The sequence below is a fragment of the Pyrgilauda ruficollis genome, unplaced genomic scaffold (genome assembly GCF_017590135.1).
Source record: "Pyrgilauda ruficollis isolate IOZ18807 unplaced genomic scaffold, ASM1759013v1 scaffold10, whole genome shotgun sequence".
NCBI lineage: Eukaryota > Metazoa > Chordata > Aves > Passeriformes > Passeridae > Pyrgilauda > Pyrgilauda ruficollis.
The window spans coordinates 4,906,120-4,933,643 of NW_024508101.1; the positions used below are offsets into that span (position 1 = coordinate 4,906,120).

The window sequence follows — 27,524 nt, forward strand, 5'->3', positions numbered from 1 at the left end:
TTGGACTGGCAGCATGCTGGATCCCTAACACAGAATCTATTCATCCTGGTAATTGCCATCCAACTCTCATATGAAACTCACCTGTGCTTTAAGCTGTGAATCATGATCAGTCATAGCTCTGTTCTCATAATGCTGGGAAGGAGAAATACGAGGTGAGAAACTCTTTAAAAGAGGGTAATCCCAATTTTGACAAGGTGTTTCATGCACAAATATGTCTGTTTCTTCACTTGCAGTATTTTCAGGTTTTATGGGGTCCAGATTAACACATTTTTCTTCTCTACTGACTGGAATTTTTTTCTGAAATTTGGTGGACATGTAAAAAGTTAACTTAAAAATATATTCTTCTGGTTTGAACTGACAGGAATGTTAGAAGAAATAGAAACCTATTCTCTCTTACCCAACTTCAGTGCTTTTTGAATAACAATGTATTACTGAAGTTCCTGATAAATTGTCAATGATTTTAAATAAATAAAAGGGGAAATGACTTATGATTTTCAAAAGACTGCGCCTTTTAATCTTAGAGAGCAAAATGCATTCCTGAAGGAGAAATAATGCTGGGTGGTTTTTTTTCCTAGACAATTGCAAATAGCTGACAGGTTTGTTGCCAGATAACATGTCTGATTTCATGTCTAATAGTTAGTGGAATTTAATGAGTACGAACTGAAAAGTGGAATAGTTCTCAGTGGGAAGGGAGCAGAGTTCTTCTTTTGACACACCCTGCTGTTCAGTGGCTTGTAAAAGATACCCACAGGTGGCAATTCAGTGCTCTCAGTGCCCTGCCTGTGTGAAAGAATAAATGTGAAGCCAGAGCACACAGGGAACAAATCCACCCTGGCTCACAGGCTCAATGGGTTTCAAGAGGAGTGAAAAAGGGCAGCCTTTTAACTAAGGGAAGGTGTTGGTGGTCTGAGATTTTACTATTGATATTTCAGGTACTTGATATTTAAGGTAATTATACCTAAAACTTTTGTAAGGAGTGAAATTTATACTAAATTCAGTGGTTCAGGCCTTCAGGTGCCTCACTGCTAAACTCCTCCAAGTTCTTTTCTGGAAATATTTGCCAGCTGGCTCCATCAGAACACTGTACCTTGGGGTCTGTGGAGAAACAGCAGAGAAATCCTTGTGAGGACTGAAGACAGAGATGGAGAGGGACTAATTTACAAGGGCCTGAAGTGACAAGAGAAGGGGGAATGGCTTCAAACTGAAAGAGAGCAGCCTTAGATGGGATATTGGGAAGAAATTCTTGACTCTGGGGGTGGTTGCCCAGAGAAGCTGTGACTTGCCCCATCCCTGGAAGTGTCCAAGGCCAGGTTGGATGGGGCTTGGAGCAGCCTGGTCTATGGCAGGCAGCTTGGAACTGATTTTCCAGGTCCCTTCTAATCCAAGCCTATCTATGATTAGATGATTTTATGATTATCACACTTTTCTTCCACTGTCCCACCCACCAGCAGTGCAGAATGTTTGGCTCAGGGACTCTCATGTGGATGTTCCTTTCCTTGGGGCTGTCCTGGTACCTGGGGAATCACATCTTTGTGATGGTTCAGTTGTCTAGCTCTTGCCTCTAGGATGTGTGATAGTTAAGAGCCTCTGAGGAGCAGGTGATGCTGAAATGTGCCATTTACTCACCCCATGTGAAACTGGGGGTGCTGGCAATGGATGTGGCTTCTGGTTCTTCCCTGTTTTTTCAGGAAACTTGCATGGCAAATTTCTTTCAGGTTAAAGTAGGACACTCTAAGTGAAGTGTCAGATGTTTTTAATATCTGAAGGTCTAATTCTCTCTGGTGCTGAGCCTTGTGAAGCAGTGCTTTGTATAACTTGGAGTTAGGAACACTCTATTACACCAGGTCAAATTATGAGCATGTTTACTGTCAGCTCATCAGTCTGGTTTGCTGTGTAGTTTGGAATCGTGATTAAAGATAAATCATCATTTTGCAGCCTCACAGAACATAGAGTGCTTGGAACAGGATAGTGAGAAACCTGTTTTCTTGTTTGTAAGTGAGCTCTTCTGAGGTTTTGTTGCTGAAGCTGGATCCCTTCTCAGCTAAGGCTACTTCCAAAGTGTACATATTTATGATAACCTCAGGGCATCCACCACTGATTTCAGAATTAATTAAAATATTCATTCTAGATGTATCCTGCCTTATCACAGACACTGATTCACAGTGGAATGTATCTTTTGCTGTATTTTCTTGTTTTAAACCTAGTAAGTTTTTAATACTCATTTTAGAATCTTTTAAGTCTTCCACATTTTTTTGTCTGTTCCTTAACCTTTGCCCAAAACAAAGGGGAAATTTTACTTTAGAATCTGTGCTGCCATTTTTGCATTCTCAGAAGCAATTTGTTGAAGAATGCTATTAAAATTATTACATATTTCACCTGTAATTCAGGAGTAAAAAGTAAATGACTTTGTTAGTTTTAAACAGAAATCTTGCAGGCACTTAATCACATATGAAATAACAAAAGACTTTTGAAAAGCCATTCTATTTCTGCATTGTCATGTTGAATACCACCATGCCTGTTCCCTAACAATAAAATTTTTTAATATTTGTTAAGCAAAACTCATGTTTTTTATTAAATGCAGAAATGTAGGTATTTTTACATTACAAGACTCAGACTATTTCATTATAGAAAAGTCATGGCAGTTCAAGTGGGTGAGTTATTTTCCTTGAAAGTTCTGTTTGCCAAGGTAGAATTAAACTGAGCTAGCCAGCACTATCAGTGTGCTGACAATTGAGTTCTCTTCAGGTAAGTGGTAGTGCAGAAACCAATCTGTTAATTAAATTGTCTAATCTCAGCTGGTCAGGTTTGCATGCTCTGAAGGTGGGTAGTCACTATAAAGAAAGTCTTGTAATTTCTTGTGCTCGAAAGAGGCGCCTGCAAATAATTACAAGATGAAATCACATAGGATCAAGAAGCCTTGATGGATTGGTAATGAGATATAGAGCCTTTCACCTCAAGGCTGTTCCTAAGCTAGATCTGCCTGCTGCAGTTGGGAAGTGCCCTCAGACAGGTGCTTGGTTTGCAGTGAGCTGGGGCTCTCAGGGCAGTTGATAAGTACAGATTCACTGAAGAAAAATTGCCGTGGCTGTGGTTTTCTCTCTGGCTGTTTCCTGCCCTCTTATCCAGATAAGAGACAGAATTTCTGCAGTTTTCTTGGATTGTGCAGACTGAGGGAGATTGATGTGATTCTGGGCAGGTTCCTGCTGCGGGAGCTACCTGCTGGGCACTGATGATGCTGCTGGACACGAGCGCTCTGGCGTGGGCACTGGAGGGAGCCCAGCAGCAGGAGGCAGGACAGCAGCTCGTGTTTAAAGCAGTCTGCTAGAAGTTCATGTTCAAAAGCTCAAAAAACAGTGTGAGGGAGGCTGTCCAACCCCACACAGCATCCTGAGAAGCTTTGAAAATAACAGGAGTTGAGCAGGTGTGAGTGGAAGGGAAGTCTTTTTCCATGGGCTATCCAGTGAGTGCGCTGTACAGGGCTGTGGAGCGCCTGGCAGCTCCTTACGGACCGTGGCACCAGCTCTGTCTCCTGCTGCTGCCATTCACTGCAGATTAAACTGACCTTTTCTTGGCTTCTCAGGACCTTCAAGCAAGGGGTCTTGCAGAGGAATGTGCCTTTATGGAGCTGCTGCTGTTCTGTAGGAACAGCTATTGCAAACAGGGGCTGCTTCCCACCCTGTCCCTGCTGAGGCACTGAGTTGAAGGAAGCATCAAAAGGACACTGAATATAATCTCCCAATGTCCATGGATTTTCAAAGCTATCTACTGTTCTGACAATTTATATTGCAAGGCAATGTGTGTTTTGAGATCAAGAAAAGCCAAACACGCTGGCAGAAACTGTTTTGTAGTTAAAGGCAATGCAACTTTTAAGGGTAGAAAACCTCCACATAAACTGTGAAATTTTTTTTTAATTTTTTTTTTTTTTTGAGAATACCATCAGAAGAAACCTGTTAATAGTTTCCCCTTTTTAATGTGCTGACTTCAAGAGAAAGACCTAACTGCTTTATTTAGAGTACCATCCTTGTGGAAAGAGTGTGAAACTAATGACAACTGTGCCAGGTCACCTTTAACTTCCTCAGACAGGAGATGGTGGAGCAGTGCTGTTAAAGTCAATGGCTCTTGGGGGAGCCTCACCAGCACTGCAGAAGGTAATGACATGTCCTCTCCTGCCACCTATGGCTGCTCCATTATCCTTGAAAGCAGCCATGAAATTTGCACAGCTTTTACAAGAACATCTGCTTCTCTCTCTTGGTTGTTTCCTCCACATCTGCAGCGGTGGTGACAGGGCACGTGCTCTTCTTCATTCACCCTCATTGCTCTGACCTTTCCTGTGGCTCATTTTTTATGCTCTGTCTCCTTAATGACTATTCTAATTCATCTCTGCATTTGCTGATAGTCTTATTAGGGCCAAGGGAAAATTCCCCAGGTGAGGAAGCCTGTTGTTTTCTGGTAAGAATGCAACTTTGTCAAATCTGACAAGCTGGCTGGGACACTTTCAAGGGACAATTTCACTATGTTGTTTCTGCAACTTGCCCAGTTGTGACAAGTGTTCCTGCTAAAAAGAGCAATCCCTCTCTTCCATGGTGAATGAAGTAAATCTTCTTTTCAGAATTACATGCATGATTTACTTTTTTTCTGGCCAGTATCTAGAAGAATATCCAAGTGTCCTCCTGCTATTTAAACATCTAATTGCTGTTATTTCAAATAGATTTCATTGCCAACATAAGAGTGGGACATTCAAAAGCCCTTGGGAATTTGAGACTTCCCCTTCAATTCTAACTCCTCTGAGCTTCTAATCCAAATATGCTTTGTCAAGTGTCCTGGAGCTGAGCCAGTGTCTGTCTGGTTTCCTACAGGCGCAGGGAAATGCTATTATTGCATCTGCTGCATCACAAAAGAAATGTGCTCAGTTATTGGGGGGCAAATTTCCATCTCATGGTCAAAAAACCCCCTTCCAAATGCAATAATCTGCAAGAGTCAAGAGCTCTCAATCCTTTGAGGGATGGCAGTGAGGATTGAATTTGATTCAAGGATCAAACTCTCAGACTTCCTCTCAGAGTTGTGGCGTCAAAGCTGTGACATGGTCTAGGGGGGAGGCTTTTGATGCTACTCTCCAGTTTGTTCCAGTGGTACATATTGCAGGACATGGTGGCTTCTGTGCCATGATAAAGTTATGTTTTAACTTTTCACTTCAAGCTGAATGGCTTGATTGAAATGGAAAATCTACCTAATCGTTGTCAAGGACTGCCAATTTTAGTAAGAATGGAAGGAGAGCTGGATTCTTGGGTACTTGGAATGGGATGTGTGGAACAAAAAAATAATGTTTTAACTGGTAGTTCTTTCATTTCTGAGAAGGGTCTGTTAACACTCTGTCTTTACTGATTTGAGCAGTAAAGACAGTGTGTTACTCTCTTTGTCTTTAACACACTGTAATAATTCACATTTTAAGCCTGGGTGGAATGTCTTGATTGTTGCTAGTTGCCAAATGAAAAAAGCCAAATTTATGTAGAACTAGCTGTACACTGACTTCAAAATCAACTTTTTGCTATTAATAGGGCTAATAATATAAATGGCATGGAGGAGATAAGGTGAGAGATCAGCACAGTTTGTGTGTTGTGGCAGCACCCACTTGTGCATGGCCAGTTACTGAGCAGAGATCTTCACATTTGGCTCTTTGAACTGCACCTTTCTGGGATTTTCTTGGGTTACAGCCTGCAATTGGAATGGTAAAATTTTAGTCTTGCACCTTTATTCTTAGGTAAAGAAGATTAAAAAGTGAGAGCCTCTCCTGAGGGCTCAAGAGAGCTGCAGAATCTTGAAAAGAAAAAGTATTAATGGTGATGCTTTGACAGAGTCAGTATAAAAAAGGAAATGTACAGACCCTGACAACTTCTGAATTCTGACCTTTATGTTATTATTCTGTCATTAGTAGTGTAAGCTGGGGTCAGGAGTTTAAATGTGGGCCTATGGGAAACAGTTACCAGGTTGATTTTCACTTTATTTCAGTGTGATTATATTTTATTGTGTGTCTGTTAAAGTGCAGCATGAAGTGGTGGGCAGTCTGCAGTGCAGTGGTGTTTGGTTTTTTTGGTTTTTTTTTTTTTTTTTTTTTTTTTTGTGTGTGTGTAAGAAAACCCCCCATGTTTCAACAGTTCTGACTAAAAAAAAAATGTCTGTTGACATTCTGGAAACCTCACTTATGCTTTGCACTTCTGGATCTAGCAGTTAAAACAAGTTCAATTAACTTTCAGCCAGGTTGGATAGAGTCTGTACATGCTGAAATCACTTTGAAGTCCTCATGCCACTCAGAGTTAAAAATGCATTTGTTCAATTTAGTTTTATGACCTGTTATTGCTTAACTGGCAGCTGGATCTTATATTTGGACTGCTGTGATGCTTTCCTTGTCTATTCCATGGGATAAACCCAAGGTAATCATTACAGCTGTATAAAACCTGATATAAAATGAGACTTTGAAACTTTGAAAATAATTAATCAGTGGTGATCAAGACATAGGGCTTTTCCCAGGGATTAAAGAGCAGCTGAGGAGCTGGTGGCCTGTGCCCAGTGCATTAACTGGTCTGATTGCTTGTAACATTCCTCAGAATTCCATTTGCCTGATTTGCCTATCACATGAAAACTTCATACCACTTCTGCAGTGGAATCTATCGTTCAAATTCAGTCTTATCTGCTGTTTTTGCAAAAGACAGTTCTTCCAGTGGCAACAAATGCTGGTCTATGATTTAATAAACACAGAGCAATTAGAGGAAAGAGGGATTCACAGCCCATCTTTTAAATTAAGAATGTCAAACAGGACAAGCAGAAATGTTTCATAAACCACACCATTTAATGATAACAGTTATGTCTAGATCTTTCTGGAACAGATTGCCAAATGAGGGTTAATTAATGAATAATTATTTATTTGCCTACTTTAACTATCACATTCAGGCGAAGTCCTCTTATTCTGTAGTCCCCTCAAAGTAATTTAAGGAGGGAAATATACCTTTGCATTATAAAAATAAACCCTGGAAAAGCAGTTCTTTATGCCTTGTAAGTGTGAGCTGTTTTGAGCAGTGAAATGGAGTACAGTACATGTTTCCTTGGTTGCTCTCCCCAGTTTTACTGATTCTATTTGGACATGAGAATAAAAATTCAATTTTCACTTGAAATGAAGAGAATGCTTTTCCCCCAAACATCTACTTTGTTTTCTGGCAGCTTCCATTTACTTAATCTGCAGAGCCTAATGACTTAGATGACAATTAGTGTTTCATATTCTCTAAACAAATATCATTCTTTTCTGATGAACGACCTTGAACTGAGTTAAAAATACCTCTGGTATTTAGTAGATTACAAATGTTTGTTTTACACAAGTAAGACTGAAATGATCATTAGATATTTCAGGTGCTGGAGGAATGCTCAGAAAGGCACAAGGCTTAATCCTCAAAATGTATTTTGTTGCATGCATGAGACAGACTTAAAAGGTTTTGATTTTTTGTTTTTTGTTCTTTTATTTTTAATTTCTTAAAGATTATGATAGTATTAAATGAACTTCTGTCATGCCATAGATGAGCAGCAATAAGCTGCTCTGAGACAACAAGCACAGTCCTGAGACTGGGTGTGGAGAGCAACTGCAAATGGCAGTGAGCTCCTGGTGCCTGCAAGGGCTGTGTGAGTGACACCTTGGGCAGGGTGGCTTCATTATTGATGTGGATGGGACTGCCTTTCTCAGTTTGTGGTCCCAAATATGCAATTTTTGCTTTCCTATGGCAAGAACAACCCTTTTGTAAGAGGAAATCAGCTCTCACTTGAGGCAGAAAATTAAATTTTTGCTTACAAAGTGGTAACCATAAGCCTGGCCTGTATGGATGTGTGTGTACCTGCTTTCTTCAGGCAAGCAGAAATCTCCCCAGGGAACTGGCTTCATTCTCTCTCCCTTCTCTCATGATAAATTTGTGAAGGAAGGAACAAATGAGAGAAAAATAGTGGTCCACGTGTAATAGCAGGAGTGAATGTTAATGGGACACCTGGGAAATTCTTCTATATTAGAGAGCACAATGTTGCTCATTTGCTACAAGTTATGATTGAAAACCAAATCTTTCCTTTGCTTTTTCTCCTGTGCCTCACCTAAAATAGACCCACAGCAGGAAGCTGCCTGTAGGAAATTATTAACACTGCTTTGCTCTGAGGAGCCTTATGAGGTTTTAAGTCTTGGATTTTGTCTGTACAAATGATGTGTGTGCTTGAAGCAGATGAATTGGTGCCCAGCTGAAAGGCAGCAGTCCTCATTGATCGACTTCAGCGAGCCCCCTGGCAGATGGAGACACTCATGTTTTAATTTGTTTTTGCTTCCAGGTCACCCTTCGTCCACCTTCCCATTTGCAGCAGTTTCCCCCCTCCTCCCCCCTGCATTTCCAGCACCTTCTCAGCTGTTTTGATTTATTGACCACTCAGATTTAATGCTTCATTCCTTGGAGAAGTCTCCGTGCTGGTGTCTGATCTAAGGTCACCTGTGCTACTTATTCCAGGGGACTTTAATCTCCATATGGATGTGACCTGTGACACTCAGCACAGAATTCACTGTGTTACAGGATTCTCTCCAGCTGTGTCAGCAGCTTCCTCCACCTGCTCTGAAGGGTTATGATTTCATTAACTCTTTGGGTCTCATTATCAGGGTTTGAGGTCACTCACCTATTTTCAGATATAGAGGCACACCCACTGTACCCCTGGTGCTTCTATCTACTTAGGTGCTTGTTTTGAGAGTTGTTTGGTTTTTTACCCCACGTGTTACCTCTTACCTGAAACAACTAAAAGTGGTTCAGGGCTGCTTCCCTGATTCCCTAGTTAAAATCTTGATTAAAATCTTCCCTAGTTAAAATCTTGATTGTGATTTTGCACATACCACACTGCTGGTTTCCACAAGGAAAAAAGCACAAATGTCTTGATGAGAACAAAACCTGTAACTTTATAAATGGTGAGAAAAACTCTTTGGTTTGAAACCTGCACCTTGTGGAAGCTCCATCCTCTATTCCTACACCTGTTCAATGGCTGTATCTTTGCCTTCTTTTTCCTTACAGAAGTTAGCACTAGGAATCACAGTCCTGCAGTGTATTTGAGGATTGTAAGAGTAATGGTTAGCAAACAAGATTCCTTTCTCCCTTTTTTGTTTTTGTTTGATTTTTTTGTCTGTTTCATCTTACTTTGCCTACTATCATGGGCAGATTATAGGAAGATATTTCTTGTCTATTTATTCCTAAAACAGCTGAACTGGGCTTTTGGGGCAGTTCTGGACTATCTCTGAGCACTCCCTTACTGCCCATAAGTGAAAAGGTTGAACTTTAAAAGTGGAACTGAACTGATTTGTGTATTCAGAGACAATTTCTGAGAAAGTGTGTGTGTATACATATATCTGTACTGTATACCCTTGAAGGAGGAGAGCATCTAAGATAGAACCTTGTGCCATGAATGTGAGATTATGAAAAATATCTAGTAACTGATGGAATGGTAGTAAAGAAAAAGCTCTGCTGATATTCTCAGCCTCTAAGATGGTGTGTATATTTTACTTTCCAAGTGACTTTTAGCTTCTTTTCTTGAGAAGAATTTTCATCTTTAGAAACAGCCCTTTTCCACTTTTACCCCTCAAAAAACCCTGCCCTGTGAGCTGGGTTGGTCCTTGTAAATATGTTTGGCAAAGAATACGAAAAATAGCAAGTGTTATTTCCTCTAATGTTTGTGTTTTTCTAACAATATTTGCCTTCTGGTGTGTGCTTCCTATGCTCATGTATTTGTAAGCAAAAGCCAGCATGAGATGAAGGCAGATGATAAACTGGCACCAAGCTTCTTAAAGTGCTTTCTTCTTCCAAACAGCATCAGTGCTGACTTCTAAACTCATTTGTTTCTCTTAATGCTGTCTACAATATTTAGTTCCATAGCTGTTCATCCTCCTATTGACATCCATCCTCTTACCCTTTAAATAAATGATGCAGTTGATTTTGTGCAGACCAAGCTTGCTGCTTTTGAGGCTTTCTGAGGAATGTGCTGAGCTGGGCTCATCCTACTACAGATTTGCTGCTCTCCACAGCATAGTAGCTCTCTTCACCAGAGGTGGCAGATTACGAAACAGAGATAAAAACTCCCTTGAAATTTTTCTTTTCCTTATGTTTCTTAGCCAAGAAATGAGAAGAAAGAGGCGTTTGTTCAGGATTTCTGGTAGAGGCGTGCTGCCTGCATGTATATTGCATTGAGACAGCACTCCCAGGGAGTGATCAGAATTAGTCACAGAGATGAAATGCATGTGGACAGAATTGGTTAGCAACCTTCTGAAAGCCTCCTTCTTTCTTTGATATGTTCCCTGTGGTTTTGAAGTGCATCACTACCATGTTTGATATTTTATTAACAACAATTGTATTTCCCTCTTTTCTTTTGAGCATTTCAAAGAGTTTTAGAAGTATTAATTGGTATCTGCCCTCTGACTTCTGTGAAGAAAGTGAAAATAAGGTCTTGTCAAATATGTTTGTTGGAAAAAAAGTACTAAGAATAATACTGAGAATATTAAGAATACCACTGAGAATAAACAGTTCAGTAGTGATTATTGAGTCATCTCTACTCACAACACTTGTGTTGGCTTGTAATGTCCAAGTCCAATAAGTTGCTGGTTTGTGCTTTCTTCTTCTTCAGAGATGTCTGTGTTCTCTGAGATCCTGGGGAGCTGCCTTGCAGCTCTACACAGCACATTCTTCTGGGATAAAAATCCTACAGATAACAAATAAATGGTCACAGAAACCTTCATGAGGCCACTTCTTGAGGTCATTAAGAAGCATTCTAGACCAGGGCTACTATCTTACTGGTATCTCATTGCTGGTATCACTATGGAAGGCAGCAAAATTCCCAGCAGAGAGGATCCTGGAGGTTGCTTCCATCAGGGAGTCTGGGCTCCTGAGGGTGCTGGTATCTGTAGGTATTTCACTATGGAAGGCAGCAAAATTCCCAGCAGGGAGGAAGAGGATCCTGGAGGTTGCTTCCATCAGGGAGCCCTGTCCCATTGTGTCTGTGCTCTGTACTGGGAGACAGAGAAAGTGTCCTTAGTGAACCAGAGCAGCACTGGTGTTTCTGGGGAAGAAAAGCTGTAAAGAAGTTAGGATAAGGATAGCAGCACACGTGCCAAATTGCTGATCAGAGGAACAGAGAGCTGTGTGGTTTTCAACACCCATCCCCTGTCCTGCTCTGTGCCTGCTGGCCCATGCTCTCCCTTCAGCATGCAGAAGGTGCTCTGTGACAGAGACCTTTCTGTGATGGTGCTGCTGATAAAATGTTTCTCCCTCTGGAGAATTTTTTTTATTTAAAAGGGAAGATGTAACCGAATTTTGACCCCAAATACCGACAGCCCTGAAGTCACAGATCTGAATAGGTTTACAGGTGACGAGCTATGAATTTTATGGACTTTGCTCTCCACAGCTTTTCTCCCTCTCTCTCACTGCATTTCTCCCTGAAATGGCTTTCCTGATGTGGCCAGCATTCATTTACTGTAATCTTTACATTTTGAAAACTCTTAATTCCCTGCTCTTCTAATGACTTGGCTTCTAGAGGATCCATCAATTATAAAATATTTTAAGGCATTTCTCGAGTGTTTCTGTCAGTATAATCTCAGCTGCATGTTATGTGTACTTTAAACCTGAGGTGAAGGTTTATTTAGTGCAAGATGAATATTAAAACATGCAGGAGAGAATTCTTATATTCTTTTTTTTTTTTGCTGCTGTTGGGCACCTGAATGCAGATACAACAGGTTTCAGTAGATCCTGGGAGGAAGAGATTGAGTTAGGTTTGGTTAAGATTTTCTGTGAGTTTTCTTAAATGTGAGAGCCACTCTGCAAATGAGTGTTTATCCTCTATATTTCTGAGCAGTGGCAAAAACAGGACTGAAAGGCACCACTTTAACCCTCAGCATTTGTTCAACACCTGCTCACAGATGTGTCTGAATATTAAGGAGAAATTCATATGGTGCTCAACAGCATAAAAAGTGTCAGGATGTGCGTGAACAAGCAGGAGGAAATATCGATGTGAGCGTGTAGGAGGGAAAAGACTATTACAAGGGCAATCCAATTAATGCAAATGATGCACGCAGATGTCTGTGGCTTTTTAGAGCTGCACTCCATAAGAGCTGTGCATGAGGGGTGAGGGATGGGAGTGCTGCCTTCCCGTGTGTGGCAGTGGTGTTTCCAAACCTGGGATCCTGCTCCTGCCAGGAGATGAAGAGGGGGCACCTTCCCTCACCTGCTCGTGGAGCTGCCAGAGAGGAATGTGAAGTAAAACAGCTCCTAAACCAAGGGCTGCTTTCAGGGGGTGTCTTTATCTCAGCTTCTGCAAACAGAGTGTGTCTGTTGACTCCTGGCACTTCAGGGCATCACTGTCGCTGCTTCAAAAGTCAAACGAGATAATTGAAAGACGGCTCCAGGTTTTTGGGGCTGTGTGCTCAGGGCCAGCGTGTTTGATTTCCTTTGGTATTGGCTTAACAGGACTGCTCACCTAAAGGAAGCAGGATCTGAGGTGGAAAATAGACATCCTTGCAGCTACATATTGATCCTTGGAGCTGGATCTTGTCCATCCTTATGATGTACCTTCTGGAAAAAAGACTTCTCTTATCTCAGCATCTGATGTCTGGTGAATTGTGACTTTGCTTAAGGACAAGGCCTGGCCACTTGTTTTTTCAGATGATGATACATGGCAAACACAAATATGTGGCCTGAGCAGCTCAAAATTTTTGCTTTTTACTTCTTCCTTTATAAAATCTCATTCTCAAGAGACCAAGCAGACTCTGACCTTGCTTTCCTGGAGGGAATAGAAACTTTGGTGTTGATTCCAGTGAATGTAGGACCACCACAGTGGGCACTGTAGGAAACCAATGGAAATTTTCTCCTGTTTACTCCAAAGGATATTGATTCAGGCTGTAGCACTAAAAAACAGATAATGAAAAAAAAATAACATTTATTTAATAAATATATTAACAACCCCATTAAATTAACAACCTCTCTTAAATAACAATCTCATTTTCAAAAATCTTTTCTGTCAGAACTTGTGCCACCTTTTCTCCAAGCATTGTCATGTCAGGTATTTTGAGGAACAATACTTTGGGATAAAGTGGCAAATTTGCTTTCTCTTTCGTGTGTTTTCCATATTGATTTACAGAGAAGCTGCTGTTCTCCTGACTAGTAGGTGTTTTCATTTTTTTTCATGTTTGTTATTAGGTACTTGCATGAAAAGTCAGAGTCTGACAATAAACTTATTACAGTGGTTCTGTAAGGTACTTTTATGTTGTCTTCAGCATTTTGCCAACTTGCTGTAAAATACCTTATACATTTTTCCACTGTAGCACATTTTGCTTAAAAGTAGTGTAGCTTTGTCCTCAGGGAAAAAAAGGAAAAAAAACCCCAAAATCTCTGTATATAATTTTTTAAAAAAGTTGAGTGCTCAAGTAGAACACCACATTTCCACTCCAAGATTGAATATGCATAGTTTCTTGTCCATTGAGGTTGTTATGAATACAAATTTGGCAACAAAATTCGGGCAGCCAAGTGTTTTCACAAGTATTTCAGCTGTGCTTGAAATACTTGTGAAACCAAAACATACACAGGAAGGAACACTGCCAAGACAACTTTTTAAAAAAAGTTATATGTATGTATTTAATAATTTTTTTTTTTTTAGGAACCCCCCATAGAAGGCTAAATTGCATTGCTAACTGTTTTTGAAAGTTAAGATTTCACACCTAATCAAGTCATAACATTTTCTGCACAAAAATTACAGTGATTTTTATCCCTCAGGAAAATTTCATTTGCAAAGGTGTGCCTGATGTTAGTTAGCAGCAGATACTGTAAAAAAACAAAAAACCCAAACCAACCTAAAATATCCAAACAAAAACCTCCAAACAGGGCAAACACGGAGTGTGGAGGAATATTCTGGATAATTCTCAGGTTTGTCACTTGGAGGATTGTCTGTTTGTGGAGAGCTCTCTGCCTTCCCCCTGCATTTCTTTATTCTCTGTGCCTTTGATACCAGCCACACCTGCACCAGTGTCTGGGCTGTCTCTCTTCTCATGCTTTGTGCTGCTTTGATGGTGACTATTTTTGTTATTCTCAGTGTTGTCTCTGTCTCTCTCTTATGAAATAACTCACCCTGCTCTGTAGTGCTGTTAATTTACAAGGTGCTTTACAAACACAGATAAGAGCCATCCAAGGCTCTCCTCTAAATAAGACAAGACAAATGCAAGATGAAGCACTTGAAGGCTGTTCAGGAAAGTGAGGACATGGAAATAACTTGTGCAAGGAGCTGAGGGGCTTGTGAAGTGGAGTTGCTGAGAGGAGGTTTAGGCAGGATGGAGAGGAAGTTGGGCAGTGGAGGAAAATGATCAGCTGCAAGGAGCACTGAGGTGAAATGTGAAGTCAAGAGCAAGGAAGAGAAAGGGAGGGGAAAAATTAACTTGGAGAAACAGGGGATAGTGAACATGAGAAAAGCAGGAGGACACAATATTTATGAGAGGTTTATTCAGAATGATCTGGGAGGGAACTGAAGAAATCCATACACTTTGGGTGTATTTTTTCTTTTTCTTTTGGACAAAACTTGACTATGACAGCTTTACAGCCTACCTTGTTCTCAGCCTGTCTGTGATGACAAGCATAGCAAGCAGTGCTTATGTGTGGATGTGTTAAAAAGTTTCCCTACTATTTAAGATGTCTCTCTTGTATTAAATATTATCCTATCCACTGTGTCTATTTATGAAGGGAAAGAATTAAATAGAAAACCTGATGGATGTCAGGAAGGCAAAGGAAGATGGGTGTGCTCTGTCTTTTTGCCTTCATCATCTAACTGATTACTCCAACCAGTTTAAATGTAATGCAATATAGTATAAAATAATACAGTATAACAAAGTAATTAATTAACCTTCTAATATGATGAAGTCCTCCTCATCGCTCCCCCCTGCCACAAGAGTCATCCTGTTCGGACAGTTTCTCACAGGCACTGATGTGTTTTTCCTCTCCATCCCTCACCCCTGGGACTGTTAGGCCAGCACCAAGTGAAGCAAGGGACGTGTGAGGTGGTGGCCGTGCACCGGTGCTGCAACAAGAACCGGATCGAGGAGCGCTCCCAGACCGTGAAGTGCTCCTGCTTCCCGGGCCAGGTGGCCGGCACCACGCGGGCTCAGCCCTCCTGCGTGGAAGGTGAGAGCCTCCGCTCGCTCCTGGCTCCTTAATGTTGTTGGAGGAGTTCATTCTCCTTGATGTCTGACTTCCCACTGCCGCAAAAAAAGCGTAATCCTTCCTTTTGTTCGTTTCGGAAGCATCTCTGTGCCTTGATGATAATGAGCCTGTGCATAAATCTTGGTGTAATTAATCCTCTTAATGTATGTACTGGGCCATTTCATGTCTGTGCCAATAAAACTTCTTAATTTTTTAACACAAGAATTCTCCTCTAAAACTAGTTTGAAAGCAGCGTAAGCCAAGAAATTCAAGCTTATGATATTAACTCTTCCAGATGTCCTAAGACTTAGTGGCTTGGCTAAAAATTCCCTGGATAATAAATGCAACCCTAAGACTGGGCATGCAGATGATGCTGGACATCTGACATGGAGAGCTTTTCTCTAGATCAATATTTCACCATTTAATGTGCCTATTTTTTGTAGGGGTTGCTGCTCTTGTTGAGTAAGTAAATCTACTCCAAGACAGACTTTTTCTTAAAGTTACCAAAATCCCTCATTTCATTAATTCATAAGGAAAATCTTGTTTTTATTCTTTTGCACATAAAATTGCAACCAATTCACTTAAACATAAAAACAAAAAGCTTCAAAGTCCAATTCTAATCTAATATTCAGAAATACTTAATGTCAGACATAGAACTCTAAATACATGTGAATCTTGTTTTTGATTTTTTTTAACCTATTATGAAGCTGTCAAAAAAGATATTTTTAAAAAGGAGATTTTTAAAAAAGATTTTTAGATGCCTAGTGTTTTTATGCTTTATAATTCAGCAATACTGTTAAGTTTAACAGTGCATTTTCTTAGGGAGTTTTCTTGTTACATCAGAAGTGTCTTCTGCATTCTTAGGTGACACATCAAATAGCAGAAATACTTTTGCATATAACAGATAATAGAAGTCAGGCATTATTTTAAACTCACTTAAAGGCTGCAAAGGTGACACTGTCATTCTATGGCAGAAATATAAATACTGCTGAAGCTTGATTCAGCCAACAGTTACTGAAGGAATTTAACAGCTGGTTTTTTTTTATTCAAGCATAGCTGCAATTAAGTGCAGCAAAATATTATGAATGTAAGATTTTGACTTTTCAAGTGGAAGCCTTTGATTCCCCCTCACTCCTTAGGGTAATGCTTTAGCAGGCTTTGCTTATTTTTGCCAGCATCTGGGGCTAGAATGAGTTGCTGCAGCACAGAAGCTGAAACTCTCTTTCCTCAGTCTCAGGATCTGAGGTGTTTTCTCCCACTCTGTACATACCCTTCAGTAGACTCCTACACTGTGAAAGCAAGAAACTGTTTGAGTCTTCAATTTGCATACTACAGGCTGACACAGACATTTAGGGGCTTTTTCCAGCACGTTTGTCCTGAGTGCAGGCTTGTTTAATTTGCCTGAGTTTAAAGGGAAGGATACACCCAAATCATAGAATTATTTTTCCAACAAAACAAAAGCAAACCAAAAATTTATAAAGCAACTGGCTTGTAGCTTTTCTTAATTTTCCTTGAACTTCAGGCCTGCTTATCCAGCAGTGGTGATAATTTGCAATAGGGCAGCAATTCTCTCTGCTGCTGGTCCCTGGTGCTCCCACCCCAAATCCCCAGCCCCGCTTGCCCCAGCAGACCTGTGGTTGCCACTCCTCATTCCCACTCCTCCAGGAAGGATCATGGTGCCTCCTTCCATCCCCTTGTTTTTTGTTTTTCTCTGTGCCCTGTTGGGCACAAATATTTATCTCTCACCTCCCTGGAAGCACAGTCAGGTTTCACCCATTTTTTGTCCACGATCAATCAGTATCAATGCAAATGATCTGAGACCCAAATGACTGGTGAAAGTTCATACATTTATTCTGTAATGTTGTAAGACTGAAAGATTAGTTTATAAGAGCCATAGCAGTGTTCCAGAAGTGTATTTTTTCATAACATTTTTCAGTTAAATGCGCAAAACAAAAGTAATTGAATGAACATTTCAGCAATATCCTGATGTCAGCTTCCCTGCTTGACACCCCAATTTAAAGGTTGCAGAAGAACAAATATGTCTTGAAATTAAAAGGAAAAAAAAGTGCTTTACAAGAAGCAGACTCCATTATTTTTGTTCATCTCTTCTGAATGTGTTATCTTTTAAAGCATGTGATTCAATAGTTCGTGCACATAGTAGCATAATGCAGACTAGCTGAATCCACATCTTAAGCCATATTTTATTTTGAAATCCAATATAGATTATGTAGGATTGTGTACTGATATATTTCATAATAATTTTCTGGGATTTGAGTGCCATGAACAATGCAAAACTGATAAATGCGTGCAGGTGTTTGTTTGTGCTGTTGTTAACAGCAGGTTTATAAGGTCATGAATACATTTCTAAAAATAACAGGCATGGTCCTAATAGAAATTGGCTTAAGGGTAGAAAATTAATAAATTTGTCCAGTTAAGGTCTACAACTCTAGCCTTCCAAAACATATTGCAGAAGTGGCAGTGTGACTGCAAATGGATTTTTAGTCAATATTCTACTGCTTGCCAGAGGTTTCCCCATTCTTACCTGCAGTATTTGCTGACACACCTCTGGGGTTTACATCTCTGTGCAATTCTATTTTCTCACCCAGTGAAGGAAGAAGCTGGCATTTCTCTGTCCAGTCTCCCATATGCATGTATGGCTTAAACAAGAAGCCTCAGCTTCACCCCCCCCTCACAGCAGGTTCTGGACTGAAGCATGCAAATGAAGGAGGCAAGTAATTTTTGTAATCTGTGGAGATGGAAAGGCAACTTCGAATGTTGGAATCAGTCTCTGGTGGTGCCTGCCTCTTTATCATTTGGGTATGGCATTTACCTTCAGAGGGCTGGTGTTTAGCCACTTTTTTACCTCAAACACACTCCATGTAATTCACTGTTAAACCAGTAATTGTTGATTTTACCTTTTGAAATCAACTAATGGCACAGACAACCTTCGCAGCAAAAAACCACAAGGGTGATAAAAAAGATATTGTTTCTCTTCCTTGCTGCTTTTTTTCTAGCTTCCATTGTCCTGCAGAAGTGGTGGTGTCACATGAACCCCTGTTTGGATGGAGAGGACTGTAAAGTACTACCAGACTATTCAGGTTGGTCTTGCAGCAGTGGAAATAAAGTCAAAACCACAAAGGCAAGTACAGAGATCACCTGTATTTAAAGATGCCAGTCTGCTGATTGCTCTTATTGCATTGTGTCTGTGGGTGTGAGCCCCAGTCTTGGCCTTCTCAAAGTTTTGGAAAGCTGTGATTAATTAGTTGCTCTCAGAGAGGAAATATTAGGTCAGAGCTGCCCCTTCATTCCTGCAGTCACACTGAAAATGCTCCTGATTCAGTCTGCAGTGAGCCAAAGAAACTTTTGTTGTGCTCAGTGCTAGAGGGATAATCATGTTCCAGAACCAATTCTTCAATTTGCAGACTGAATACAGGGATCCAAGATCTTTACCACTGTCACATGAAGTTAGATTCTTGTGTTGGACAGCCTCATATCTTTTGAAAGTACCAGTCTGGCTCGGGAGTTGTTGAGAACCTGCACTGATGTCACTGTGCCACACTGAGCACCCCTGGAAATCAGGCTGGTTCAGAATATTTCTAATTACAGACCACCCTGTAGCTGGCCTGATTTTTTTTTTTTTTTCAAACCAGACCTTTGCTATGTCATCTTATTTCTTAATTAATGGAGAGAAAATATAATGTCCTCTGTCTGCTTGGCAATTTAAAATTATTTCAGTGCATTGAAGTTCAACAAGTCACAGCAAACTGCAGGTCTAAGTACATCATAAACCAGGAGTCTTTAGCAGGCAATAGCAGGGAGAGACATATGCTCAGCTTTTCCCTTTACAGCCTCTTCTAGCTGGGAAAGAATGTTCTTCATTAGGTTACAGTCTGAGTTAATAAGCAATACTGTCACCAAATGCTGTTTAGTGAAGGCTGTTCTGAGGAGTGAAAACTGCACTGATTTCTGGATGGATGAGAGGAAATGGGATGTTTTGGGCAGCCATGGTGTGGCACTGCTGGTCTGCAGTGCACAGTGGCATCCCTGCTCGTGGCAGAGGGGTTGGAACTAGAAGACCTTCAAGAACTTTTTCAATCCAAACCTCTCTATGGTTCTATGGCCAATGGTATTTATCAAGTGCCAAAAATGTAGTCTACAGCATGCCTGGGTCCTGCTGATCTCCTGTGGTGGACACTACACCTGGAATCAATGTGGATAACTGGGACTCAGTTATTGCTAGATAAAGATCAGCCTCAGCCTTTCAGGTTTTTTTCCCAGAGCTGATTTTTAACTACTCATTTGTAGATAAGGAGTAGCATTGTAGCATCACACTGAAGGGTGAGACTGGAGAATCAGGAGTTCTAGATATTGTACAAGACAACTTCATCTCTGGACACACCAGAAGAGAGCTGACAGTTTATACCAAAAGGGCTTTATTGGAGAAGAGCGAGTCAGGTTAATTATCCTTTGAGTGATATCAATTATCCTTGATGCCTTCACGGACACTCGAGGGGTGGGGGACAGAACAAAGACTTTAGTGTTGGCACTGATGAGTGAGGTCATGCAGCTGCCTCTTCCTTCCTCTGGACAGCCATAAGGAAGCTAGAATGGAAAGACAAGTTCCCCTGTCACAGGGAAAAGAGAAGTATGGCATAATATATATTTTTATTTTGAAAACGAACCAAAGATTTGTCTCAGATCAATAAACAAAATATTTCTTAGGTATGTTATTAAAATTTTACACAAAGGGCTATTTGAACTGTCAGACCCATAGCCCAAACTGTTCAGCCACCTGTGAGCCTCAGCAATGGGATGCTCAAATCAGACACAGCAAAACCCTTTGGGACAATTACAGAAAGTGTATGCATCCATGAATTTTTTCCAGTTTAATAGTTGCCTTATGTCTAAAACACAATAGTTGAGATCCATTCCATGCTAATTTTTTTCTGTGTTATGCACCAGAGATGATCTCATTACCATTTAAATTTGTAATCAATTTTTAAAGCTTTTTAAGACCCTGGGATCAGTGCTACGTGGGACAGTGGCTTCCACAGGTTAATTATACACTGAAAGAGGAAATGTCATTTAATCAACTTTAAGGCCTCTATCTTTTCATTCCATGAAAATAAGCAAAAATAGTGTAACTAAAATATTTGAAGCAGAGGAGACTGCTGACACTACTCAGCATTTAGATGAATAGTTCGTGTCTGAGTGGGACAGTTAAAATGTGCAAAGCTGAGGAATTTGCATCTTCTATCAGTTCCCTCAGGGAATTAAATAAAAACTTCTCAGTGCTGAGTGTCTGTTTAGTTTTGTGGCACATGTAGACACTGCAGAGCAGAGCTGACAAAGCTCTCCTCCTTCCAGCTGCCTGTTCTCGTCCTTTTCCAGGACAGGAAATCCAGCAGGACTCTCCTCACTGTGCACCCAGAGCTGCTGGGTTTATGCCCTGTGTGTGCATCAAGGCTTGAACACATCCCTGCAGCCCCTCCAGGGTCCTGTGGGGGTTCTGCTGGCTGGGGGAGATTTCTGCTGCAAGAACAATTTATTCCTATGTGCTGCCTGGTCCCTGATTCCCTCCCATAGGATGGAGCCTTGGGAATGGGCAGCAGTTTGCATGAATGGCCCTTTGGGATGTAAATCCTACACTTGTGCTGGAGGCATTGGTGTTGGGAATGACACGAAGCAAAGTAAAATAGGAGATGTCCGGGAGAGGTTGGTGGCAAATTTAATGGTGAATTGCCAAGCAAATCCCCCTCATGCTATCAAATAACATGTAATTAACATTTCTATAGAGATTCTGCTTCTCTGTGCGCTATAAAGGTGTGGCTGGGGCAAGTTCATTCTTTGTCTATTTGTGTGCACAGTTCTTTTGCAGTAACAATGCACCTGATATCATCTTTTTTTTTGGTCAATTCTATATTAGTAACTCTTTCCTCTTCTTTCATAGGTAACACGGTAGCAAAAGCTAAACCTGTGGGTCACTCCCAGAACTGTGGCGTGTGGAACTGCTCCTTGGCTGTTACACAGACTCTTTTTTTTGTCATGCTGTTATTGACTTCACCCTTTGAACTTGCAAAGGATTTGGGAAAAAGGGACAGCACTTCTCCTTTCAACTGTGGCTGCAGCTCCTGGACCTGGGTTTTGCTATTCAGTGGTACATTACAATCTCACAAGAAAAACCAGGGAGATTTGGTTCTACCTGAAATGCACCTTGGATTCCCAAGGATCTGAGACCTGGCTGAAAATTGTGGAAGAACACACCTGAGCTTCTTGTGGTGCACCAAGGATAAGACTTTCCTAACGACACAAAGATATGTAAATGAGTTTAGGTCATGAATGTAACTTAGGGGATCATAGAATGAAAATGCTGATGTTAGAACTGGTACAGATGATCTCTAAGGTCTTTTCAACCTATATGATTCTTTGGATTTGTCTGAGGTGTTTCTTGCATACAGTACAACATAAAAATACAAAGCTGATCCCAGTGAATTGATGGGACTGTGTTAGTTAATTATGTCTAAGTGTATTTTAAACTGTAATTTAGTACCTATCAGGGTGGTATGAAGGTGAAAAGATGGAACTTATAGAATTAGTAGCAATTATTGTAGGGCAAACTTTGGTTATAGCTGTGCAATTAGATTTATTTCCTTAGATAGTTCTAGGTAGTTTAACCTTTACATTCATAAGTGATGGCAGGAAAGCATGAGGAAGAGATAAAATTTGAAAGCAGGCATAGTTATTCTTGTCCTAAAATAAATCCATTCTCTAGGGGAATAGCAAAGTATACATATTCCTTGCCTCTTTGAATCTAGATATGGAAAAGAATTTAGCCATTAGCTAGAAATATTCATTGAGATGCCTCAGAAAAAGGAGAGCAGGCTTGTACTGCATAAGGAAGGCTTACTGGAAGGGGAGTAATTTGTTTGGATTTTCATTGCTTTGGTTATATCCTAATAGGTAACATACTTAAAATTCATAAGCAAAATTCTAGATAAAAGTGAATCTTCAGTTTCAATTAGTCCTTGTTTAGAATGATTATAATAATTAAATGTCCAGTTCTTTGACAGACTTGAATTTCCAAGTGGTTACATTTTGAGACACATAATTGTTCCCTATTATTGTAGATGTATTTCATGCTCTTTTTCTTATTTGCCTGTTAGAGTTTTTTGTCATCAATCTTCATAAATAGAACAGAGGGTAGGGGTGAAGCTGTAGCCAGTCTGCTCCCCCTGACATTGCAGCAGACTGAAGTGCAGATGAACTGCTGGTGACCCAGAGACAGAAGTCATTGTTATGCTTTATGTAAATATTGGGGTAACGATGCACATCCAATTTTTATATAGACTGAAAGGTGAAAAAAAACCCCAAAAAACTGTCTAGTACTAATGTAACTCATTGTGCATAAGCTCTCTAGTGTATGGGAAAGATCCCATCAGCAGTGGGAAGCTGTTCAGGGTCATAATTATTAACTTCTGATTTGCTGGAGTGAGTGGGAGCATTCAGCCAGTTAATCCCACCAGAGTCAGTGGTGGAAGGATCTGGCCCTGTGTGTTTTTTTGATTTTGATTTGATTGGTTTAGGTCACTTTCAATTATGTATTTGATTACAGCTGGGACCATAGTGGTCACTCTACTCAGTTATAAGCAAACAAGAGATTTTCTGCTCTGTGCTTGGACAGCTGAACAGACTCTGCTTGCCCTAATGAGCTCTGCATTCCCAATGTTTTTCCATTGTTTTGATTTTCTGATTAAATTTTAAAATTACCTTTACTATTTCTATTGTTTCTCTGCATATATATTCGTGGTGTCATCAAGGAAGATCCTTTTCATTTGCTATTTGTACAGTATTGGCCTGTAACTGGAATTTATTTATTTTGGTAAGTGTTCTATGGCGATGTTTAGTTAAAACTGTTGCTGAGATGTTCTAAGTGGGAAAAAAAAAGAGTTTTAGAGAAAAGTTGTCTATTTTTGAAGCTAAATACAAAGAAAATAATTGACTTTCCAGTGGTCATACACTGGATTTGTGGAGGAATTGAGGACAAAACGAGAACTTCTCTTATTCAGTCCTATCCCAAATGGGTGCAGTATGAAATAGCTCCCTGGAAGGTGCTTTTGCTGTCACTGAGGAAGGAGAAAAACTACAATGTAAATTTGGTAGCATGGGATGATGAAATATGGCCCAAATGAATGGCTTGCCCTCCTAGAAGCCCAGCCCATGACAGAGATTTTATATTCCTAAAGAAGCTTTGCTCCAGAGGATCTTGGGTTGGTTTACAGCCCTTTCTGACTCGTTGCACAGCTGCTGTGACGTGTGCCTGCCTCTCCTTGTGGAGCATTGCTGCTGCTTCCAGCGCTGTTGTCTGGCACCTGACACCAGCTCTGCCCTTCTGCTGAGAGGCAGCAGAGTTAAATCCGTGCCAGCTGCTCTGTCAGTGGAAGAGATCAGTGCTCAGGTCCTTGGTGTGTTCTCCCTGGAACATTTTGTGTTTAACTCCTGCTTCTAGAAGAGCAGGTTTTGTAAGCAGCAATCCTCCCCATCTCTTTGCAGCCCCAGGCTGCTCCCACTGTTGAGCTTCTGGAGGCTGAATCCTGTGGGTCATCACACCCAGGGTTTTGTTTGCACAGGCACTCTCCTGTCCTGGTTCAGAGAATAATCCTCTTGCTCTAAAAGTGGCAATGTCTTTCCATACAGTTTCAAACAAGGATTATTGCAGACACTCACTTCTCTGATGATACATTAATATCTAAGCTGAACTGATTAATATCTTGATTATGCCTTTATCCTGTTTCTTAACTCTGTTCTTTTTGTCCCTCATCAGGATGACCCTGATGCCTTTCCTTTCCTCCAGGTGACATTTGAGTAGGCATAAATAACCTTGGCTTCTTCATGGCCTTTTTTCTCCCCTCTGCCTGTCTTTGTAACCCTCCTTGAAGTTTAGGTGAATATTTTTGAACACAGATTGCCAGAATTACGTGCTTTATTTGGCATCTGCCATTGCTGGTTTTTGGGAGTGTTGAACACTGCCAGGACTGACTGGTGAGGAGCTCCAGCTCCATCCTGTCTCACTTTGAGCAGGAAGTGCCACTGCTCACTCCCCAGCCATTCCTTGCCACCATCCTTGTCTTCTCCAGCTACAGAAGGAAATATCTGTGGTATCAAAAGAAATGCTTGAATATATAGATTAAATTAGATATATGGCATTTTATTTATCTAGAAATTCAATTATCATAATATAACTCCCTTCAAGGTTTTCCTTGCATCCTACAACTGTGTTAAATTCATGACAGATTTTTTCCATTTTCCATTTACCTCTAAGTCTTATCTTCAAGGATTTTTGTTCAAATCGGGATCTAAAGAGAGTGGATAAATTTTTTACACTTGCTGTAAATTTTCTCAAGGGTTAGTTTATGACAAACCTACAACAATAGAAAATGTCTTTGAAGACTCTCAGTTTGCTTGCAGACTGAAAAGACCCTGAGGTAAGAGAACAGTTAAGACTTCTGTCATAACAATAGATGCTTCTATATCTATTGAGATAGAAATGATCCTGTAACAAATATTTGGGATAAATTAGTACCTCTAAACTGTAGTAATGCCATTTAAAGAACTGCTTTTTGCAGCACAGTGTCTCTCAGCAATGCATTGGGGGTAATAATTCTGGACAAACTCAGAATGGATGCGCTCACCTTGGAATTTGGATTATATTGGTTATGTTCAGGAGAGTGGTTTTTTGAAGGTTAAGGCTGCAGGGATTCTCACTGCCTGGAAATGAGAATCCTACACCTGAAAACATGAAGTATGTACTGTTTTTCACTTCAGTTACCTTAGAGCTTCAGAATCTCATTTTCAAGGGCAGGATTAACTAAACAATGATAAAACTGGGAGCTTTTTTTCCAAATAGTGACTTTGCCTTTGTGAATAAGCAGCATATCTCCCATATATCTCTCTTCATAATTTCCTTTTTGTCTTTTGCTGTTAAAATTTCTTAAAAAGACAAACAAAAAAGTGCCTGGGCAGAATTAACAGCTTGTATTTTAGAGTCTAGAACTCTGCTGTGTGAATGTGTCTCAGTTATCGGATTTTGCTAATTTGGATGAAATTTCACAAATGGGGTTTAGAATAACAGCATGTACCAACCTTCAGGAGACCTCTTCCATTTTATAAAGCACCACAGCTTTATTATGGTTATGAGGACAAACTCACCCACCAGGAGAAAATGAGTAAAACCACTTCAGGGGCCATTCTGCTGTGCCCTGTGTGTATGATTGTGACATTCCCATTAATACCTAGAAATCACATGCACTCAAAAGAAGAGCAGTTTTGGTATTGTGTTTTATTGGTAGCATATTTATAATCATTTATGCAAAACAATAGTCAGTGAAATGTTGCCAGAAGAATCACTGCAGGCTGCTCTGAATGTGGAGGCGGTAGCATGTTTTATTGGTAGCATATTGTTATTACAATCATTTATGCAAAACAATAGTCAGTGAAATGTTGCCAGAAGAATCACTGCAGGCTGCTCTGAATGTGGAGGCTCAAGCCTGTGAAAAGCCACTGTTGCATTTTACCAAGATGGGTCCTGGAAATGAATACATATTTCTGGTCCTTTGAGATGTAATGATTCGTAAAAGGTGCAGACATGAGGGAGACTTAAGTGGAAAATCAGCTCTGTTTTCACTCTCCTGTCCCATTCCATAACAGAGAAGAAAATGCTTGTACCTTCAGTCTTTGTACACTTTTCTGGACTGAAGCTCAGAGATTTATAAATCTCTTCTAGCCAATGTAAGTTTTCCATTTTGGAAGGTATCTAAGAGCATGGTCAGATCACAAGTGGTTAAGCAGTGATCTTATCATTATCTTAGGACATTGATAAGCTGAATTAAGCTGATTTAGCTGAAATGCTGGTACCCTATTTCCTTGTGGAAATAAAGCAAAGTGAGGTAACTCAAGCTGCTGTGAAGGTTGCAGCTTTTAAAGCTCTCTTAAATCTGAACTGTCTCAGGCATAACCTGCTTTATATCTGCCTCATAGGGGTTATTTAGGGACACTGGACAATCCAGCACTAGCAGTGACTTCTTAATGTTGGTGTATGAAAGGTTTTTATCTTTGTGAATGAAATTTTGCAGAACTGACCCCACTTACATGCTTGGTGTTTATGCATTGAAGTCTCCAGCAGAGAAATAGGAACACAAATGTTTTGTTTGCTCACTGGAGCTGTGCTTCACTTGATCACAATCTATGCTGCCATGAGGTTGCATGGGTTGGTACAGGAATTTACACAAAATTGTATAAATCATAGTAATTCAGCATCCCTTCTGCTCTTTGGTGTTCTCACTGGATGAAGGTTTGGGGCTCCCATTCATGGCTCTTGGCTACAGAATCCTGATTTTTGTTCTTTGCAGTTCAAGGTTGTGGGTGGATGTACTTTTTTGTTCCATTTTTATAAAGAATTTGAATCATCAGAGAGGTTTTTCAAAGAAATGCCTTCCAGTCAGGAAACTTCTTCTGAGTAGAGGGAATGGCTGGCTGAGACATGAAAAGAAATCTGTGAGGGGCCAAGTTCATCCAACCCCAGGGATGCTCTCAGTGAGCCAGAAGAGTGGCAATGTGACATGGGTAAGATAACTTTACCTCAAGACACCTCACGTTATTGATACAAAGCATTATTCAAGGCATTTCAAGGACTCTTAACCTGTGGCCTTCATATGGCTGAGGCCTTAGAGAGCCACAATAAATTGCAAAATAATTTTCATGCAACTAAAAGGAACATCTATGAGGCCATCCATGAGCCACCGTGAGAAGGAGATGAACATTACAGCAGTGGAAAAACAGCCTAAAAGGCAACACAAAATTAGGTACAGAATATATTTATCTGCTGTACAGTACTTTGCAGATCCACCCAAGCTCATCGTGCACTCGGTGATTTTCCAGTTTACAGAATCATGATGATTTTTTCTTTACCACGTTTTTCGACAAATATTCCCATTGCTTAAAATTCACCAGAACAAGTGATTTGCAAGCAAAATTGTCAGCTCTTTCCTTACCCTTTAAATTAAGTAGCTCACAAAGTAATCTACTACAGTGGTAAAATCAATGTAAAATGCATTACTCTAACTCCCAACAAAATAAAATCAGTACTTTGTAAAACAGCCCTGCTATTCACAGGACTAAACTCTGCTGTCACTCGGATTCCTGTGGAACTCCTGGAGCTGATGAGTTCACACGGGTCCAGATGAATGCACAATGATGTTCTCTACCTGCCTTTTGAAGATGTGCCTGCAGTCAGCAGGAGGCATTAGC

At 40.4% G+C, this 27,524-nt stretch overlaps 1 protein-coding gene across 1 annotated transcript in view; it reads left to right on the forward strand.

Annotated features, from left to right (window-relative positions):
- TAFA4 (TAFA chemokine like family member 4) overlaps nucleotides 1–18,387 on the forward strand; it is a 40,468-nt gene extending 22,081 nt beyond the window's left edge. Inside the window, exons 3-4 of the mRNA XM_041462154.1 lie at nucleotides 15,048–15,203; nucleotides 18,236–18,387. Coding sequence (XP_041318088.1) covers nucleotides 15,048–15,203; nucleotides 18,236–18,387 — 308 coding nt within the window. The remainder of the gene's footprint in view (nucleotides 1–15,047; nucleotides 15,204–18,235) is intronic.
- Nucleotides 18,388–27,524: the final 9,137 nt, after the last annotated feature.